The sequence below is a fragment of the Lepisma saccharinum genome, chromosome 11, assembly GCF_977018435.1.
Source record: "Lepisma saccharinum chromosome 11, izLepSacc3.1, whole genome shotgun sequence".
Taxonomy (NCBI): Eukaryota; Metazoa; Arthropoda; class Insecta; order Zygentoma; family Lepismatidae; genus Lepisma; species Lepisma saccharinum.
The window spans coordinates 37,897,161-37,917,732 of NC_139239.1; the positions used below are offsets into that span (position 1 = coordinate 37,897,161).

The 20,572-nt window shown below is 36.3% G+C and overlaps 1 protein-coding gene across 2 annotated transcripts in view; it reads left to right on the plus strand.

The window, feature by feature from the left end:
• LOC145995207 (lachesin-like) overlaps positions 1-20,572 on the plus strand; it is an 828,831-nt gene that overhangs the window by 761,494 nt on the left and 46,765 nt on the right. For both annotated transcript variants that reach the window (XM_083131770.1, XM_083131771.1), the window contains one exon: positions 2,680-2,835. In XM_083131770.1, coding sequence (XP_082987896.1) covers positions 2,680-2,835 — 156 coding nt within the window. The remainder of the gene's footprint in view (positions 1-2,679; positions 2,836-20,572) is intronic.

Consider the following 20,572-nt stretch of genomic DNA (forward strand, 5'->3'; position numbering starts at 1 on the left):
CATAAGCTTTGTGAATTCACCATGCAATATATATATATGAAATTATACTTGTGGCAAATATCACCTTCAACATTTTCACCGTAAGTGTGCATCTGTACAGAGTTTACAGCGCTATTCGTAACTTCTGTTTGGAACACAAAACGTTAGACATTTTCTGTTCCATAAAATGCTAATGTGTTTTTTGTGTAATCATTACTGTGAATATTACTCAAATGTCATGTTTCATTGAAGCAAAATACATAAAATCCTTCAGCACGGAGTACTTGTTCTTGTGCTCTTGGTTCTTACGATTCATATAAAGTTATATGTAGTAGACATTTTCTGAAGAATACACCGCTATGCGAAACGAAGGACAGGACCATCCCCGATACCCCACCCCTTGTATCCCTGAACATACTAAGGGTGTATATGTGTATACAGGTACATCCCAACAACGGCGAGCGCGCCGATTACTGCAACCAATTTCTTGTAAAATTTTGTCTTTAAACCGTTACACACTTCTTTAACTTCGTAAAAATATTTGAATTGAAGAATAAAAAAGTAAATTGTCTCACTTACTGAGAAGTTCTGAAGTCCAATAGCCTTCCAATCTAAGATGATCCTGAAGGATGTAAGGACAGTAAGAGCTTGGTGTTGATCAATCTTCTTTCATCTAGTATCAATGAATAAATGCCAAGATTCTACGTCTCTAACGAATGTGGATGTGCAGTGTAACATTTATACAGAACATTTTTTCAGCCTTCCATTGAAATGCATTACTTTATTTGATGTCATAAATGCAAATATATTCGTATATTATTCCCAAGTCTTCACATCTTTCGACAAATTTAGCCTACTAAAATCTAAATCACTGTATGAGAGTATTTTCATCTAGTTTTTGAATCTTGAAATAACAGTTGCATTTCCCTAAGAATTATTCGCGATTTTCCACAAAACTCCCATTTGTATCACATTTATCTTATTTGCTTTGTGTGTTTAAGTCAGTGCTGTATGTATAAGGCTTTCATTTGATGTGTACCTAATAATTTCGGTACTACAAATTAAGTTGTCAAATATGTATTCTTCAATTTCCAAACACTTACCTCTCAACTCTCTTGCAATCAACCACAGACATAATAATGTAATTCAATCGTCGTCTATAAATCTGAATATATTTACAATAATTTTAAGTGCATAATATTGTAATTTCTACATATTAGGCCTTCCAGTATCTCTTTTTCTTCTTCATATCAACCAGCCACTTGCCTCTACGCATTTCGCTTGGTCATTCTTACATAATATATTTCTTATCCGTAACATTAAGTATTATACTTTTTGCACATATTATTTCCTGTTCTATGCGCTTACAACCATATTGCTTTTTGAAATTCTTACACATTTATAATATTCTCCATGTTTATTAACTGACACTAGAAGTCAATATTTACACACGTAAAGAAATACATATTTAAGAATTTATCAAAACTCAGATGGATGATGATAATAAGAGGGATTTTATGAATTGTTTGTGCGGTAAGTACTGAAAGCTCCATTAATTGGGGTTGCTTTGATGTTGGCATGCAAGCAGACTTATTCCTCCAGTAACAGAAATCCCTTCCACACACAGACATGTGCATATAAACCTATCCTAAAATTCTGCCGATATCTTTATTCTGGAAGAAGTATGAATTGATGTTATAGTGTTCCATTTGAAGGAAGAACTGTTGCAATATGATTATGTAGTGAGGCTTAGTAAGAATTAATGGAAGGATTTTTTTTTAAAGAAAGGCGTTGGGGAGGGAAAATGAAAAGTTTCATCGCTTTGAAGGAGAGAAAACAGCCGGAGGAAGAATGTCTCGCTTGAAAAACAAGATTCTTTCCCCCTTTTCTTTACTTGCGGACTGAATAAGCCGCTGTTTCGCCCTGCCCTTCTCCCGCGCCTTTCCGCAGAAGATTAATGTGCTCTTTGGAGAAGCATCTAATTAAGTTACGTCATAAATTGCGAAAGGGGCAATGGATTATACACTTCACTTAAATTAAAGTCCAGGTAATTTTATTTGCAATTTATGTTGCCTGCAACTGGGCTTAAGATATTTTCCCTCTAGCTCTTTGATGGGTTAAGAGGGGGAAAAAAATCTCCGGTGGACTATTGTTTATGCAAAGAAAAAGGTGGCAGCACTTATTGGTTGTCGGAAACTGGGCGTGATAAAAATGATGTGAAATCATAATCATGGATTTTCATTCAGAGAAATTCTTTGCGATTCCTGTATTTCAACAATATATTTTGCTACACTGCCTTCATAGTCGCTGAAGATATAATCTAAATTTGCGTCGAAACCATGTCTTAAGTTTACATAGGAACTAGAAACCAAATATTCTTCGAAAACAGGGACAATATTTTTAGTCTGTTGTGACACCGAACACAGCGTTATACTTTAATATTTCGTTCTGTAAAAACATTATTTATTTGAAAGCTTTACCACCGTATAACAATTGCTTCTGCTTGCACAGTGTTGTAATTTTTTTGTATTGGAGAAACTGCTTCGCGTTTTTTGCATTATTTTTTCAAATATTTCTCTTAAAAGATATCAATATATTTTTTTGAAAGAAGTTCGTCTAATAAGCCTTATTTTCAGTGTTGTGGACGCCATCATTCAACCTTTAGTCTAGTCTGCAGCGGTTTTTCCTGTATTCTTCCAGAGAGGCTAGTTCCAAGGAACGCCACCAGGGTGCTCACAGTGGACGACGTCTCTGACCATATGAAATCTTCAGACAAGCGACACCACGCGGGAAAGAACATGGATCCCTCGCCAGCCGACCACCTCCCCCCGCCCCCCGATCCCCAGGAAGCAGCAGGTAGTAATCCTACCCCCTTCGCTCGCATGATGACAAGCTTGAAACAGTATTTTCAAATGTCTTCCCGGCATCAGTATCAAAACAACGTTTGAATTTTTAAAGTCTTGTACTGGCTGATGTTTTCACATCCACATCATGCACATTTTTGAACTGAATATCTTTCTTACTCTTCTAATAAGTACTAGATTTTTGTCATTGAAATGAAGAAACAGAAGCCACAGCTTAGAGCATGTAAAACCATGATTTGATCGAATGGTATGACATATCTCCAGTAACTAGTTCTCATTTACACTGTATGCATTTTATAAAGTTTATTGTGAATGTTTATTAGCAAAGAAAAAACAGCTCGTATGTTGCAACTACAACGTATGAACTAAAGTTGAGAAATATTTCAAAATCTTACTAATCAAAAACTGAATTGATATTCAATATTTTCCAAACATTTTAAAAATTGTAAAGCTCTGCCCAAGATGCCGGTCTAACTTTCAACATTATAGACTATAATTTAATATTTTTCTTCTTATTTAGTACCATATAAACGCTACAACATACAAACATATTAAAAGTAAGTATCGAAATGTGGTTCAAAACACTTAGAAATTTGTTCTTAAGGAAATACTAGAGACTTTTACAAATATGTGTAGTATGAAAAAGTAACTAAAATTATATATTCATACGAATTTCATATCTCTACTGTAATTATATCTGCGTGTCTCAGTGTTGTACATCGCTGGTACATGACTGCTTATTCTTACGTTGATTAACAACTCATTGTTACCTGCATGTAATTATTTATATCGATTTATAAAGGAATGCAGTGTAATCTATCTTTTGCGTGCATGAACTTTGCTTCTAATCTGTTCCTTTGTTATTATTTTATATTTTCTGGCAACTGTATATTTTCTGACAGCTGGAATTGTACGAATATTTTGTTGTAATTAATTCAAAAGTCATGAAATTGATATTTGAAAATAACTTTACCTCCTTTCGAACACATTTTTGAACATTCGCTGACAAAAACTTGAAATTCACAGTTTTTGATAAAATAACCTAATTCTTGTAATAACTTGAAAGTAGTCGTAAATTACAATTAGATAATATTGGAAATCTGAAAACAGTATTTTGTCTGTACAATTTTCGGACCTGTCTTCTACATCTTTAGACTAATCGTGAAAATAAAGATGAATGATGAAACGACGAAACAAATAAAAGCACAAAGACAAACCAAAAGTCATAAACTGGAAATAACTAAGGTCCAGAACTTTCGATGTATTTTTATCTGCCTACTCATGTTTAAAGTGTAGGACGAAGAAGACTTTTTCAGACAGTTTCAATGTTTCGTGGCGAATATCGTTAGATGATTGCTTTCTAGATATTCCAACGTAAATGATGAAGTTAGAGTGCCTTATTGTCTACACAGTTTTTGAGTTTTACTGAATAACATACTTATATCGGTGGCGTTACTAAATTATGCATGGATTTTGAATCAGCGTCAACCATTTCCATCGGTTCGATGTTCACTGTAAGAGTATATCCAACATTCTTTCAGGTTTAAACATGTTTTACGGACAGACTAGTTTAATTATAGTTATCGAATTAGAAAAATCCACGGTAATTAAACAAAACTTACTCAACTAGCGCCATACATTACCAGAAAATACTTGAATAAAGTGAACCATTTGCTAATGTTCGTCTATGGCACTAGTTTAAACTGGGGGGGGAGTAATTCTTCATCTACATGTAGGCTACTACATTTTTTAGGTAGCAATGGTTTTTTAGATTTTCATTTTCATTCGGTTCACTTGACATGTGAAGAACATGGAGATATATCAAGCATTTTGTATACAGCATTATTAAGTTCAATATATTAATTGATTCATTTTTTAAAAAAATAGAGCTTTGGAGACACCACAAGGAAATATTCTTAGTATGGGTTCAATATTCATACATGCTGTATAATAATTACAGTGAAATCAAGTTTATTAATTTTTAGATAGCTAAACTCTATTCAAATATATATATATATATATATATATATATATATATATATATATAACGACAAAATGAAAAATATATGTTCTATCGTTTTGTTATGTCTTAATTATTTCATATTACAAAACTTCATTTGATCATTCGATTATTTATGTTATACTTAAGTTTTATTGCTGTACCATTGGCCATTAATTACTGTTTTCATACCCCTTTATCCTATTCTTAATCTAGACTGTGACATAGCGGAGGAGAAGAGCAGCACTTTCATTCGATGAGGTGGTCGGCAAGGTATCTGTTCTTACCAAGCATTAGTCACGCATTAAATTCAGTTAGAACAAAATACTGCGTTCCACAATAGTAAACACATCCTGTGCTAGGCATTTGAAGTTAAGATAATGGATGGCGTAGAATGAAATAAATTACTTGATTTTCAGCGTAATATTATGTAGCAACGTCTATTCTAATCAGTATGTTTTTATAAATTTGGTATTCCTTGCATTCCAAAGTTAATGTTTCCAATCAGTGGAATAAAGTTACACATTATACTGCACTATATAGTTTTGGATATTGACATTAAAGTTTAAATTGTGGCCAGATATCGAACGTCACTATGCTAAGGTATTATTGACATTTTCCCATTAACTCTTCTCTAACATGTAACTATAGCCCTACCTACATCCGCAAAACGGCACTATTCACTTCAAGGTTTAGAATATTCCAAAGTAATTAAAATCATTATACTAATTAAGAATCTTAACGATTCTTATTTTGACATTCCACGTTATTCAGTCGATTGAATAACGAACAAGGGAGTACAATGGTCATATTGTATTGGTCCAAGAGTGCAACACAATGAGTTTTGTTCAAAATATATTAAAACTTACAATTTGGGTTCATGTTAAAAAATATGCTCATATATTGACGAACGTCAAATTTGTTTCAGTCGCGTTCATAACTCTCCTACCTCCCTCCCAACAAAAAAGTGTTTAAAGTTAGGTTTAAAAGAACATTACTGATTGCACTGTATGTATTTTGAATGTTATTATTGTTACTACATTTATATGGAAGTCCTTTATGCGATACATTACTCGGATTCTTCTGGAGGCTTGTACAACATATCGTATTATTCTTACCTGTTTTCCTCTTGGTGAGTATATAAAAGGATAAAAAAGTTAACTAGTTATACTGTAATGAAACAGTGGCAGTCATATCTTTTATTCTTCAAAATGGTTCTGCAAGTGAAGCATTCTCTTGTAATATATCTTTTGTGTCATCTGCATGTGTTATGTTGTTACGCACGATTGCATGACAGAGACGAGAAATTAATTTAATTTTCTTCAGTTTTGAGTCTTTATGCCACAGACGCCTTTGATGTTTTCCGCACTCGTGTTTCCTCAATATTTTTAAGTCTTAGAAATAGTTCTTAGTTACTATAGATTAGACATGATAAGTCGTGATTACGTTAACTAGTCTTGTGCATGATAATTGGAAAAAAATCTGGCTTGTGTATCAGCAAATCATGGCGCATGATACTAAATATATGATAAATACAGTGCGTTCGTTTTGGTTCTGGGTCGAGAGAGCGCGTGAACAACTTTTAATAACTCTTATAACACGGGTTAGGACTCGTTATGAAATATAATTGTCTACATGCTAAAGATATATGTGAGTAAATATGTGAGAAGTTACGGGACGAAAATGGCGGCATCTGCACCGTGTCACGTGCTATCTTCGCCCAGAGCCAAAACAAACGCACTGTACAAATCTATTTCATTCAGTTTCTTTGATCGTTTCAAAATTATTACAGGAGATGAAAATTGTGATACTTTGTTCAAACTTTGATATAATCGAGTCCATTATTAACAGGTCAACATTTTGATATATGAATATTATTTGAGGCCAAATACGAGGAAGACACCTCAGATGAATTAGTTACAATACAAGCGATAAAATAAACCGAAAATAAGGAACTCGTTCTTGAACACTTGATTGACTCCGTCAAAGCACGTTTGCCTGCCAACACTTCTAGACAAGGTGGAACCTCGACTACCGCTAGATGATCTCATATTGACTGCTTTTCCCAAATACATCTTGTGTTGCGAGACTACTTACATATTACCACATAAACAATACTACTCTGAAGGTGGAAGACCGAACGAGTCCCTGAAATTGTCGTATATTCTAGGCTAGCTGCGAAGCCTGAAGCTCAGAGACTACAATGCAAAAGAAAAATTGATTAGAAATTGTGGGGAAAAAATCAGTAAGAGTATGATGGTCTTTCCGGAGTTATCAACCTGGTTTCGTAGAAGTTTGCAGCCTGACTACCGTTGGCATGGCAACGTGACTTCCTTGAAGATGCCGAAAAGATGCAAAATGTTTGTGTCTAACCACTTATGCACGTCCTAGTCGTCTCCCTTCCTCCATACCCTAGGTCCACGTGCCTGGTGATATAGTCCAGATCTTGGGCTCAGCATATGTCACCGATATAAACAAAACCAAGTACATTGGTTACAAAGGTGATGCCCCAACTCAGGACGAATTCAGGAACTGGAATTTTCACGCGGAATGTTTGAAGAGAAAAGATACCAATTCAGGAACCGCTGCTAATTGAATCGGTAGGGAAGAGGTTTTTGAGAGGATATCATCATTACTGTACGTTAGCCTGCAATACTACGTACATATGTACAGTATATATCGTTTTGCAGAAAAGTACTATGCTTTAAGGGGAGTTTTTCTTTCCTCTAATATATTTAGAGTATATTGCATATATTTTGCTTGTAGGTTATGTTAAGTGTTAGTTCTAATAATGTCGACTTATTTCAAACGCCAATTCATCCTCCCCTGAGATGAATTAGAAGTACTTCCTGAGTTGTGAAGACATTTAACTGAAATATCCCAACTGGTATAGACCAGTTCCTGATATGGCTCTCGTTTCATTTCAATTTCCATAGTTACTGAATTGGGAAATCCTGAAGAGGGAATAATTCGTTACAAATCCAAACAATTCACCATATACAGTATGCGCCAAAATATACAGTACTGAAATGAAAAGATGAACAAAAGTATACGACCATGTTACAATATAATGACTGGTCTATATGCAACCCAAATAACAATCGTGCCTTTTGGGTTGCATAACTGTCAGGAAACCTAAGGTTAGGTTAGGGCATGTGGAGTGGACGATTGTCATTTGGGTTGCATATAGACCAGTCACCTTTTTCAAACTCGGTCCACCTTCACGACCGCTTCCGTATGAGCGGAAATAATGGTCAACTATGAATACTTTTTCCTCCGTCGAGAGACCCATTTCCAACAACAACTGCACAACACAACTTCCTTTTCACTACTGCGAACACGTGCAGCTGGAGCTATGCCCCGTCGAGAAACGCAACCACGTGTTCGATATGCGCGAGTTTCAGTACTGTATATTTTGGCGCATACCGTATCAACCACCAACCATTATTTTTGGTAGGAATATTTGTCTTCGTTCTAATGTATAAAATATGTATCTTGGTATATTTTTAACATTTCGACAAATATTTGGCATTATTGCTTATGCATTCCAAATTTTAAAATATCCAATTTTAGCTGTCGGTACTTTAATAATCTTTTATTTAGGCTCTACCAATCTCTCTGTATGTACGCATACCTTTGGTGGAGTTTCAACGATAACATTTCCCACCATTTACAAGGCGTTGGCTTTTAACCAATTCTCTGGTTTGCGCCTTCGTTATGTCTCTATTGAAAAAGGCCAATAAGGTTTCCCGCGGGGTCTTTTTATGTCGGGATCAAAAGCCAGTTAAAACGCTTCGTTTGGTCTCGTAACTCGTATCGGACAAGATAGGGAGGAGGCGTGAGAAGGGATTGCGCTTTACAAGCCGTTTTTTGGCAGCTTACGACGGGTATTAGGAACCAGGAGATTGTTTCTGGCGGCCTCGCCACGCGGCGCTACGGTCATTTTACACGCCGTTTATTGAGGCCCTGAATCCTTCAGGAGCCCAGCTTGAATGGAGCTGCTAAGCAGTCACGTTACGCGCGTGGATCTTCCGCCATGATGGCGATGAGCTCCTTTGTTGCGTGGAGGTGGCGCCGCTGCGGAAACCAAAGTGACCACGCGCAAAATTGCTTTTCCGACTTATGGAGGGGATTTTTTTTTCAGCGATGCTTTGTTCAAATGAACAAACACTGCCTCAAAAGTCATCGTACTCTTGCATATACTTGCGAATCGAATTGTTAAGCATAGTATGCACCTTCAGTTGTTTCCAGAATCAGGCATGAATCATTTGAATTTAGTAACCTGCAAGCAGAAGAAAGTAAGATTGTCATTGACTAGCTGAAAATGGCCCTTTCTTATTAGAGGCACGATTTTTCTGTATTTCTCAACCTTTTGATGTACTGCTTCCTCTGATTCTTCAGCGATCATAAGACGGTGAGAGTGTTATATAAAAAGTATTACTGACTAATGTATGTATATCTTCCATTGCGCTTCGTTTCAGTCTGTGAAATTCAGATGTTCTTTGGTACTTTTTGTACAAAAAAACGCCCCATTTGTACTTACAGTTCCATGACGTGCACATTTGGCTTTACAAAAGTGTTCCAGCAACTAGTGGCGTTATATACCTGCATGTATGTATTTGTGTCCTCACAAGTCCATTCGTTCGAGAGTCGATAATCAATTAACTAATCAGGTTACCATTACAACCCACAGAATATTGCACGTTTACAGAGTCAAGAGTCTCGCCAGTTTGCGCATCATTTCTCTGGTCTCTGGTAATCAGTAAATCGAGTTTTGAGAAGAAAAGAGGAAGTATCATTTGAAATAGTCCCATCACTCTAAAATGTCCTACGACACCGGCAAATTTCAATTTATATTCTATATTAATGTTTAAGGCAGTATGAAGTCGGCTGCCTCTATCTACTTCTAGATATCCCTGGGCAGATACAGAAACACACGCACAGCCCGAGATTGAAGTTTCAAGTGTGGGGAATGACAGAAAGGATGGTCCAAAATTTGGACCGGTCTTTTAGATATACATTTATTACATAATATGCAAAAACATTTACTAATTTTCTGTATTCTCTTTACCAAAAAAATTCGAAAACACAGTATCAGTAATTCATCGTCGTGATGACTGCCTGGCTGAGGTGTCGGTCCGTCTTAGCGGGTAGACAGCTTAAAAAATATAAAGAGGTTGAAGAAAACTGGTGACCACAATCCTTTTTATCTAATTCTGAGTCGATTATTATGGCTATGATCGTTCATTCCGCGTTTCAAGCTTTTGGAGAATGTACGTAGTAATGTGAAGAATGGCTATTCGTAGTATTTGTGAAATTTTGCCTTTCTGTATTGGGGAAAAATCACGATAGATGCGACTAGGGCAAAAATTGGAATAAAGCAGACCGAAGATTGATTTGATCTTTACTTTTTTAAACTGTATTTAATTGCAAGCCTGCCAGCAGTCAGGTATTGATTAATAATATGTTTGTTTATTTGATCATTGTTGCTCAACAATGGATTTCCCTAAATTTAGCTTATCCAGTTTGGAGAACTTTTGTTTGATTAAAGAGCCGGTGCAAATGAAAGTTTCAGGTCTGTGAGGCGAAATTTCTCTTGCTAATTGGATTCCTATAAAAGCGTCGATTTTAGGTAACAGAGGGACCATATCAGACCAAATTTTACAAAGACAAGGAGACCTTCGTACGGGAGAGTATAATCGCTGCTCAACGGCCCGATTTTTTCCGAATTTACGGTGATTAGATCGCCAATGGCAGACTAAACTGATCGACAGCATTTAATGTAAACCAATCCATGTTGAAATCTCAAATAAAATATACCATGAACGCATCGCATTGTCTATCGTCTGTAGTAAGAGGATACTGCACAAGGAAACGCGCCAGATCGTCACCTCCTAGTTACTTTTATTAGGAGGTTGATGTTGCGATCAGAATATTATGAAATATAGGGTTGGCGTAGAGATAGTTATGCTACTTCTGTGTTCAAGAATGGTTGGAGCTGCAAGTACGTATTTGATGAATTACAGATTTGGTTGGATTTGAATGATATGGAATAATTACAAAAGCAGCATACGTATAATAATGCGTATATTAATCACCTCAAGAAATAATGTTTTGCATTAACAATAAAGTTGACTTGCATATTCTGTTTTTCTGTAATTCTGTTTTGAACTTAGGAGTGGAAAAGTATCGTATGCATGGCCCCATTATAAATTTCCACCGATATTAATCTGCTCTCCTGGAACCGTGGGATCGACGAAAGCGGAAATATTTAAAAAATGTGTGTATCCTAGAAGAAACTTACTGAAAATTTTACACTTCTTAGCGAAATTTAGGAATTTGCCCTACAAAATAAAAATATCTCTAAATCCATTCTAAATTATTTTTTCGACATTAAATAGAGAGGATTTAAATAATAAAATCATCCTTTGTCCATTTTAATGTCTGCCTTTGATATGTGCTACTTTCAAATTAAAAACATACTCGGAATTAAATAATTGAAAAGCAACACGCTTTAATGATTATTTTTGTCTCATAGGAAAACGTAATGCAAAACACTTCGAATTTATAACTAGTTCTATTTATTAATTTATCCTTAGTCAATTATACACTTTTACATCAAAATTCAAAGCTTTTTGAATGTTGGTTCGGTTCCTGATTAAGGCATAAATGTTTAATTGTGTTTGTTGCTTCATTATCGATTTCATGTCTACAGAGGCATGTAAAGGTTCCGTTAGTACACATGATATTTCGTCAAGGCATTCTGAATATACAAATACTTTATAAAAACCATGATGTTTCACAAAAAATATGAAATATATTAATATATTATTCTTGATATTTAAATTTAACTTTCTTTTCTCACTGTTATATTTTTTCTTGAATAAAATTTGCTTCAATCTTTTTTCGTTCAGCAGCAGCGAGTGAACTTTTTGGAGGAAGATTTTCTTCCCGAACCTAGATTTGGATTGCATATTCATATTCAAATGTTTTACGTGCGGCATAAATAGCTATACTTAACGAGGCGACTAAATTATCACGGGCGGTAGGTGTTGTCGCATCAGACTCTCTTGTTGTGGAGAAGGGAGGGGACGCATCTAGCGGACTTTCGGTTGCGAGACCTTAAGTCCCTTGCATTAGCAGCAGCCAGACTGTAATTCCAGAGGTTTAGTTCCCGCGAGGAACGAGCCCTGGTGGTTCTTGTAGTACCTGAGAGAACTCCTCGGGTGATCCTATAGAATTACTCCGAAGAATGCTGTGAAGAATGTCCCTGCTTTGTTCAGGAGAGAAGAATATGCATTTCACTGAAAGGCTCTCAATATCAAGAGGCGGTAAAGCAAGTAAGCGTGTAGCACTGCCAGCAATTCTGTCGTTTCCACATTCAGCAAAGCCAACGGATAAGTTGGACAAACCACCACCTTAATGCACTTCATGAAAATAACTTGCCAATGCAAAACATTCCCGGATTACAACTTAACTGCTACAAATAATAAATGGGTGCGATTTTTAAACCCATAAGATATACTCTATGTTCCAATCATAACAATAATAGTATAAAGGGGCCTCCCCGATGGGGTAGTGATAAATTCGTCGCCTTCTAATTAAGGGGTCCTAGGTTCGATACCCCGTGTAAGCACATTGCACAGTGGTTCGGATCCCACTTTAAACTGTAGATCCAGTCCCGATTAGCCAATCTGTGCATAAAGTGTACTTGCAAACGAACTCAATAAATTAATAATATTTACCATGAAAGTTTTATTTGTCTTTGCTGACTGATAAAAATACTTCGTCCTCCAATGCAAAATGGCTACCTGAAACTCTCGTTATATTTGAAGTTAGTGAATTCTTGACGCAGGGGAAATTAGTACTATTGAATAGTGATACTGTGGCATGAATTTCCACCAACAGAAAGTGCATGTGCAAGATTTAAAGTGGTTTGATTCGATTGATTGAATTGTTGTTTTAAGTCCACTTTATGCACAGAAAGGCTAATCGGGACTGGACCTACAGTTTAAAGTGGGATTCGAATCACTATGAACCCCGACCGGGTATCGAACTCGGGACCCCTTGATTACAAGGTGACGAAGCTGCTTCTCGGGGAGGCCCATGGTTTGATTCGAGAGATAAGAAATAAGCTTGCAACTTTACAGAGGAAAATATTTAAACCAAATAGAAGCACAAACTAAGAGAGGTTTTGTAACTGAAGAATAGAGTGCATCATAAGTGTAGCTTAAAACAGTTCATTTGAGTGGTGATGTCGTATTTCTTATGCCTTTCGTACCATCAGTATTCGATACCTCTTTACACAGGTATAAAACATCTCCCTAACCTAGTTTGTAAGGGTGAACATAATAGCCTTACTCCATATGTATCCCTGAGAATTTAATATTATTTGGCTCGACTATTAAGGAGTAGTAGTAAGACAACGTAATTATGAAATCCATACATAATCAAATTATGCCTATACCATTGGTTTCCTCCCATTCTCTGCAATATATAATCAACATACACATTGTATACTCTTTCATGTACATGAAACCTTGGGGAAAGTTTTACAAAATATGACACATCACATCTTCCTGACGTATTTGTTAGTTTCTGATGGTTCAAATCAAGAGTATTTCTTTGAATTACCTAGTTTTGTTTTCACAAAGAAGTATGTTGCAGTTGTTTGAAGGTTGATGTGCACGTGCCTTTCTGTTGAATAATTTATGGTAAGCGCATTACTAATTCGAAACGTTTGATATATTACCCCTCGCGTATGACAAACAGCTTTTGTGTGTCCCATTAGGCAGATAATTTTTCTACGCTTTGCACTCATATTCACGAGGGTATTTCACAAGTGAAAGTGATTTGTATGGCAACAGTTTGACATTTAATCAGATGATCAAAAGTGATTCTGGCAATATGATCAACACATTTTATAAAGTGTTCTTAAATTGACATGATGGATAGTTTAAAGTTATCGTTATATAACTACGCAAGTGCTGCGGTGCTGTATATCATATCGTACTGTAAAGTCAATGGCGGTGGATTCGAATAAAAAAAAGATTAGGATAGATTTTTCTAACAGGAACCATCACTTCATGTACGTACTTAACAAACAACCTGCAGTTTTTGAACTGATCTCACCTCCTGTAGTTCAGTCACGGACACTTTGAACCTTAAAAATTCCATAAACTTTTAATGGAATCATTACAACCCAGAACTGTCCGTGACTGTACAAATGTTCTTACTTCCTCAGCAATTACAAATACGATCCGTAATATTTCTCTTCCCTTTCTCTTTATACTTTTATTTGTAATGTTTAAGACTTTTAATGAATCTTGTTCTCGTTCAATTTAATACTCTTCCCTTCTTATTCTACAGGAAACATAACGTACATTATCCCAGAATCTCCATTTGTATTTTGTCTACCACTGTCTTTTCGCCTCCGAAATCTTTATTTGTTTGTGACTATTCTTGAATCCATTTCTTCAAATCATCACTCACCAAATTACTAACCAATGGCGTAGAAAAGTGACACGCGTACAAGAAATAGTATATACATATCGAAATCATAGAATCGCAAGACATATTTGTTGTGAGCAAACAACTTCCTTTTTAATTCTCTTGGAAACATACAACAATGTTCATTGTGGCATAAACTTACCAGTTTCACTCGAAGGGTTTGGACTCAATTTCACTGTCGCCGGAGCAGAATTCTCCAGCCGCGCATAGAATGCATAGAATGTGTAGGGATACGTAAGGCAATACCCAATGCATTTGTGAGGAAACGTGCTTTGAATACAAACAACCGCTTGAGCGTTCCATTTAGTATATTCAGACTTTGGCGTAAAGTATTACGACGTAAGGATATGAAGCGGGAGATTTCTGATTCCATGCATTCCCTTTCTTTTATTTTTACTCCTGCTTCGGACACTTCAACTTTTGTGGAGCGTTAAAAAAAATGGAACGGAAAGGACAAACCTTGCATGTGGGAGAAGGTGTGTGTGTGTGCAGCGGATATCGAGTTGAACTGTCTCTTACATCTCGTCTTTTGCTCTTCCTCTTTTTTTCTCATGCATGCGGTACACGGTTATGGAAAGGGACTCAACAGAAGCGAACCGTATGAAAAGGAGAGAGTTCTGGTCGGAACGTGTGATGTCCCCATTTAACCTCAAAGCTTCTCCAGGAAGCAGTGTTGCCAACCGGTCAAATCTACGTTTCTGGTCTTTTTCCTAAGAGAATATTCTTTAGATACTGAACGGTTTTGTGACAGTGTTTTTTTACGTTGACATTACAATCACAAAATATCTAACAGATATTTGTCTTTGTGCCTAACGTTATATTCTTGATCAACAGCATGTATGAAACATTGTAATCTTCGGTCATGGTTATTGGAAATCACATCAGGCGAATATTTACTTTAGTCCATCCTATTTCGACCTATTTTGTGAAAACTTCAATAACGTTTCAGATTCTTTTAAAAAATGTCTGAGTTCTAGGGATTTTACAAATTTACTTGTTCACCGAATACCGCATTTTAAAAAGATGCATATCTCTGAAAGGAATCAAGCTACAGAATAGTATCATTTTTTAAGATTAACATTTACTAATGTGGAAGTAACAATATTCTTATCTACATGTGTTCGAAATGTTCAAAACTTAAAATTGAGCAGTTGAAAACACTTCACAACCGTTTTCGCTCATTCTGACATATGTAACATGAACCAGCTTGATGGCCAAACTCGTTAAGTGGAAGTTTCGATTTCGCCACAGACTCTCATGGGTTCGAATCATGGACATGGCACGTGTTCTTTGTGAGTATCGTTTCATCAGTTTCATCACTCACCTCCACCATCGCGATTTCCCAAGAAGAACATTGCAAAAATTGAAAGAGCGTCTGAATCACCAAATTGGGACCCTTACCTCGACCTGAACCAGGAACATCATTACTACAAACATTAACTGTCTTTGACTATGAAGTCACGGTTATCTTAAAGAGAGATAATAATGTTGTAAAATAACATTAAAAAGCTGTATATACTAATAATATTTTAATAATTATACTCAAAATATAGTAGTTTATTATAGTACATAAACAAAAAGGTGTGTATCTATTCTCACAATATGCAGGACATAAACATGTCTCAAATATATTTTATTCCTCCTTTCAAATTCACTTGATATGGAAAATTTAAAATTCTTATAAATGCATCTCGCAGAAATAGTGAGGTACAGCTGACTTTATACGTAAACATTTTTATGAACAAATTACGTTGTTAATAGGAGCAAACTTTATTGATGAAAATTCATATTAGTTTATTACATTATTGAAGATAACAAAATGAGACGGTAAAGTGTCTCCAGTGTATTTCAGCATTTCATGAAAGCATAAATAAGGGGTGTGGAAGCAAGGCTCTACACATTTTCGATCTCGGCCACACTGAAGATGATGTAATTAACACCATACTCCTGCCGCTTCTGCCTCCCTTCCCCCACGATTTGCCTTAACGTACCCATTATATATAGACTGAACTGTCATTTGATGGGATCTTCGACGTGACATGATTCATCCTGGAATCGGACCCTGGTGCCACACGTCTCAATTATACGTCCTGCCGACCTAACCACACCATTATATTACAGAATATAAAAATCATTATTTAGTAATCGTTTAAGGGGTTGAATATCAACCTCACTTCCACGTAGCACACCCTGGACTGCATTTTGCAGACAAGCGAGTCTCTGGCGTCTGAACCCATGGCAATATAATCCTTTATAGGACTTGTGTTATATCCCGTCCATATGTGTTTGTGATTGTCCCTTCATTTTATCACCATTCATCCTTATCTTCGCAATTAGCCAAAAGTGGCAGAAATACTAAGTAAAATAAATTAATACATACATTAATTTAGTATTTAACTTCTTTAATTAATTATAATTTAATTTACTAATTTAATATAGTTTAACTTAAACCAGAGCTCAGTAATTAAGGTTCAGGATTTTGAATTGAATTGAATTGTTGTTTTAAGTCCACTTTATGCACAGAAAGGCTAATCGGGACTGGTCCTTGTTTAAAGTGGGATCCGAAACACTATATGCCTCCACCGGGTATCGAACCCATTAAGGGTCTGGATTACACATGTTGAATGTTTTGTTATAATCACGTCTCGGGAACTAAACATGGAAAGCAGACTTTTCCAGGCAGTTTGCAACACTGCTTTGAATCTAGTTCGTCGTCTTCCGCGTTCATCGCCGAAGGAAGAAAGGTTCCGGGTTGCCGACAGCCACGTCCAATGTGTGAAAAATACTTGGGGCTCCCTTAACCAGGGAATGAGCTGCTTGCGGGGGGAAAAGACCTTCGGGGAGCGGAACTCCTAACAAGGTGTTTTCGCGCCTGATACTCGGTGTTGAAAAGGGCGATCCGTTCCCTGAAAGAGCCTCTCACGCGAAATGAGTCCTCATGAACGATCTCTTCACCTCCGCCATTTCTCCCTCCATGTTCGGTAATGTCTTTCTTTATTCTATTAACTAAGCCGAACGAAAATGCCGCGTTGAAGACTTCCTGATTAATCGCAAGGGTTTCGTGTAATCATTGGAGAAAATCTGTGAGCAGCGTTCTTTACGACATTCCCGCCAACCCACTACACACAAAAAGCAAATGCATCCCCTGATTGATGGATTCATTTTTACATTGTGGGCATATCAGCACATTGGCTACGTTTGCCGTTACACAATGCGGAGAAAAAGTCCCTTAACTAAGACGAAATCGAGAGCAGGCTCCCTAACAAGAAAAAAATATGTTTGTTAAAAACTTCGTCACTCATTTTTTAAAACTAATTCATTAATTCATAACTTAGCAAGAACTAAAACGATTCTGTTTCCAATAATAAAATCTCCTTACCTATTTAAAGCTGACTCTGTAAAGAGGCACTCAACACGCAGAAGAACAAACACAGGAGACGACGACTCCACAAAGGATTGCCATGGCCATGGATCCAGTCGCCAGAGTATCGTTGACCTGCAACAAGCAGTTACCGTGGTGTACTATGGAGAAGTGACGTTGACTATTGGGTGCTTTACATCCCTAAATGCATCAGATGAAACAAAAAAAATCTGTCTTTTAATGTAAATATTTTCGTAAGAAAGGACCACATATTTATATTATTATAATATAATGAATAGTAATAATTACTATTGTGGCAGAAAAGTGCATTGGTTTTAGGATTCAAGAGTAGTAAATGATATTACGAGTAGATTTGTTAATAGGTATTATTTATTTTTATTTTGTTAATAATTTTGTTTTGGTGAGGATTGCCTTTTTTTACTTTGAGCAAAGTCTGTAGATCAGACCAAATGTGCATCATCGAGAAATATTCAGGGAGGCACATATAAAATGCATCAGCTGATGCATTAAATTATAGTTAGACGTAGAAAGAAATACTAGCTTTCATCATATGATGCACTTCGGCGTTATCTTTTAAAAAAACTATGAACAGAAATGCATCAAACTCTGAACCTGTGGAAAAAGCCACAATAGATGCGTTTCTGGTGCATCAAAGAGATTTTATGCATTTAGTTTTCCGTGTGTAGTGATAAGAGAAGAATTGAGTGTGATCTTTGAAGCACATACGTTATTGGCAGCGTTATTTTCATTTTTGAATTCACCGATTGTGAAAGTGCATTACCGGACTGTTAATAACAAGGGATAAAACTGCTGGATTGGACAACATAAATTATTGTGAACAGTATAAGCTTCTCGCCACGAGAAATTTTGTCACAGCCATGCAAGTTTTATATAAATTCTGGATTTTAATGTATTTTTTCATGTGCCATTCCTTACCTGTTTTGTGTAGCATTCCGACGGGAATTGTAATTCCAATGTTCACAGTATAGAGTTTTGCCCATCTGTGCCAACTTACGCTGGCCGAAAAGAATGAGATTTCAGATAGTCCATGTCACTAAGGCTGTGAGACTTCAACGCTTACTTACTTACTTACTCCTTGGCTGCTACAGCCCCTAAAGGGCCTTGTCCTCTCTCACAATGATAGCCCATTCTCTTCTGTCTCCTCCTCGACTTCACCACCGTTTTATCCCCATCCTCCTGAGGTCCTCCAACCATCTTTTCCTTGGCCTTCCTCTTAATCTTCTCCCTCCTGGTCTCCCTTTATAGACCTTCTCAACCGCTCTGTCTTCCGGCATTCTTTCCACATGTCCCAACCACCTCAGTCTCGTGCTTCTTATATCGGAAACTATATGTTTTTTTTGTTGTTTTTTTTGTAGAGAGCTCTAATTTCATGGTTTCTCCTTATTCGCCACTGTTCATTATCATTTACTGCCCCGTATATTTTCCTTAGTATACTTCTCGTCCATCTTCGCAAAAGTTCTTCATCTGTTTAAGCCAAAGTCATGTCTCTGCTCCATATGTCACAACTGGCTTCACCACTACCTGATATACTGTATTTTGATTTTCAAATTTCTACTCAGGCTGCGAGACTTCAACACCCATTATCTAAGTAGAAGTCGAACACAACTCTTGAGAATCGATATTTGTCAGTCCGATTATCAGCACACTTGGTGCTTAAAACGTTGAATGTAAATAGTGTATAGAGTCAGAGTTATAGTGTCTTAAGATGATGACAGTCTAAATATTTGCAGAATATTGCTTTTGTGGTTGTGGCATTGTGATTTTAACATTGATGACAACCGCACAAATATTATTCTACATACGAAAGTTACTGGGTGGCCAAAATTAAGTTTTTCATCTTATTAGATAGGAAATATGACCCGAAAGACATACTTTGTTTTAAATAGTAGTACTGATACCAATACTCGAACCGATTCCCACCGAAACCGATGCCGATACTCGAACCGATTCCCACCGAAACCGATGCCGATACGCGAACCGATTTCCACAGATACCGATATCTATGTTTGAATTTTGTAATATTAAAGTTTTTTTTTCAAAATATTGATAGATACTATAGTGTGCAAGTATTCCACTCTAATTATATGCATCAATTTTCCAAGATTTTTGCTTTAAAATATTCAAGAGTTACATCAGATTATTGAATTACATATTACCAAGTTCAGTTGTTTCACACAAAACCAGTGCAAGATAAAAATAAACTTCGAATTTTACATAATTTCTAATATATAATTAGACCGAAATTTTCGCGGGGCATTTTTGCGGAGTACACAAAAGACCAAAATGCCGGAAAAGTATCGACCAGTAAATAAATTCCAACCGATACTTTCCGTTAACGATACATCGGCATCAGTATCGACTCAACCCTAGTAAACCTAGTAGATAGTGTTTTGGGTATAGATTAGATGGCAAGAGCGTGTAATTCGTCGAGAGTTATACAGGAATTCTCTAATTAAGTGTTACTAGAGCTAAATTTCATAATGAAAGTACCATATTACTTTTCAAGTTATAAATATAGGTCAATATCATTTCCCGGATTATTACCATTCCAATATTTTAAAAATATAACTAAATAAACAATACAAAGTAATACACAACAGGATTGTATTGTGAATCATATTGAATTTCTTCTCTAGGTTCACGTCCAGTGTAAATGATATTTTTGAGATGAGAAAGCTATGAATTGTAATAAGAAAATAGCTGATCGAATCTATGATCTTCAGCATCATAAGAAAATACCTCTCTTGGTGGTTCTTCAGGCGGAAGTAAGAACCGGCCCTCCTTTCTTTGACCTCTTGTATCCGAGAGTGCATCATG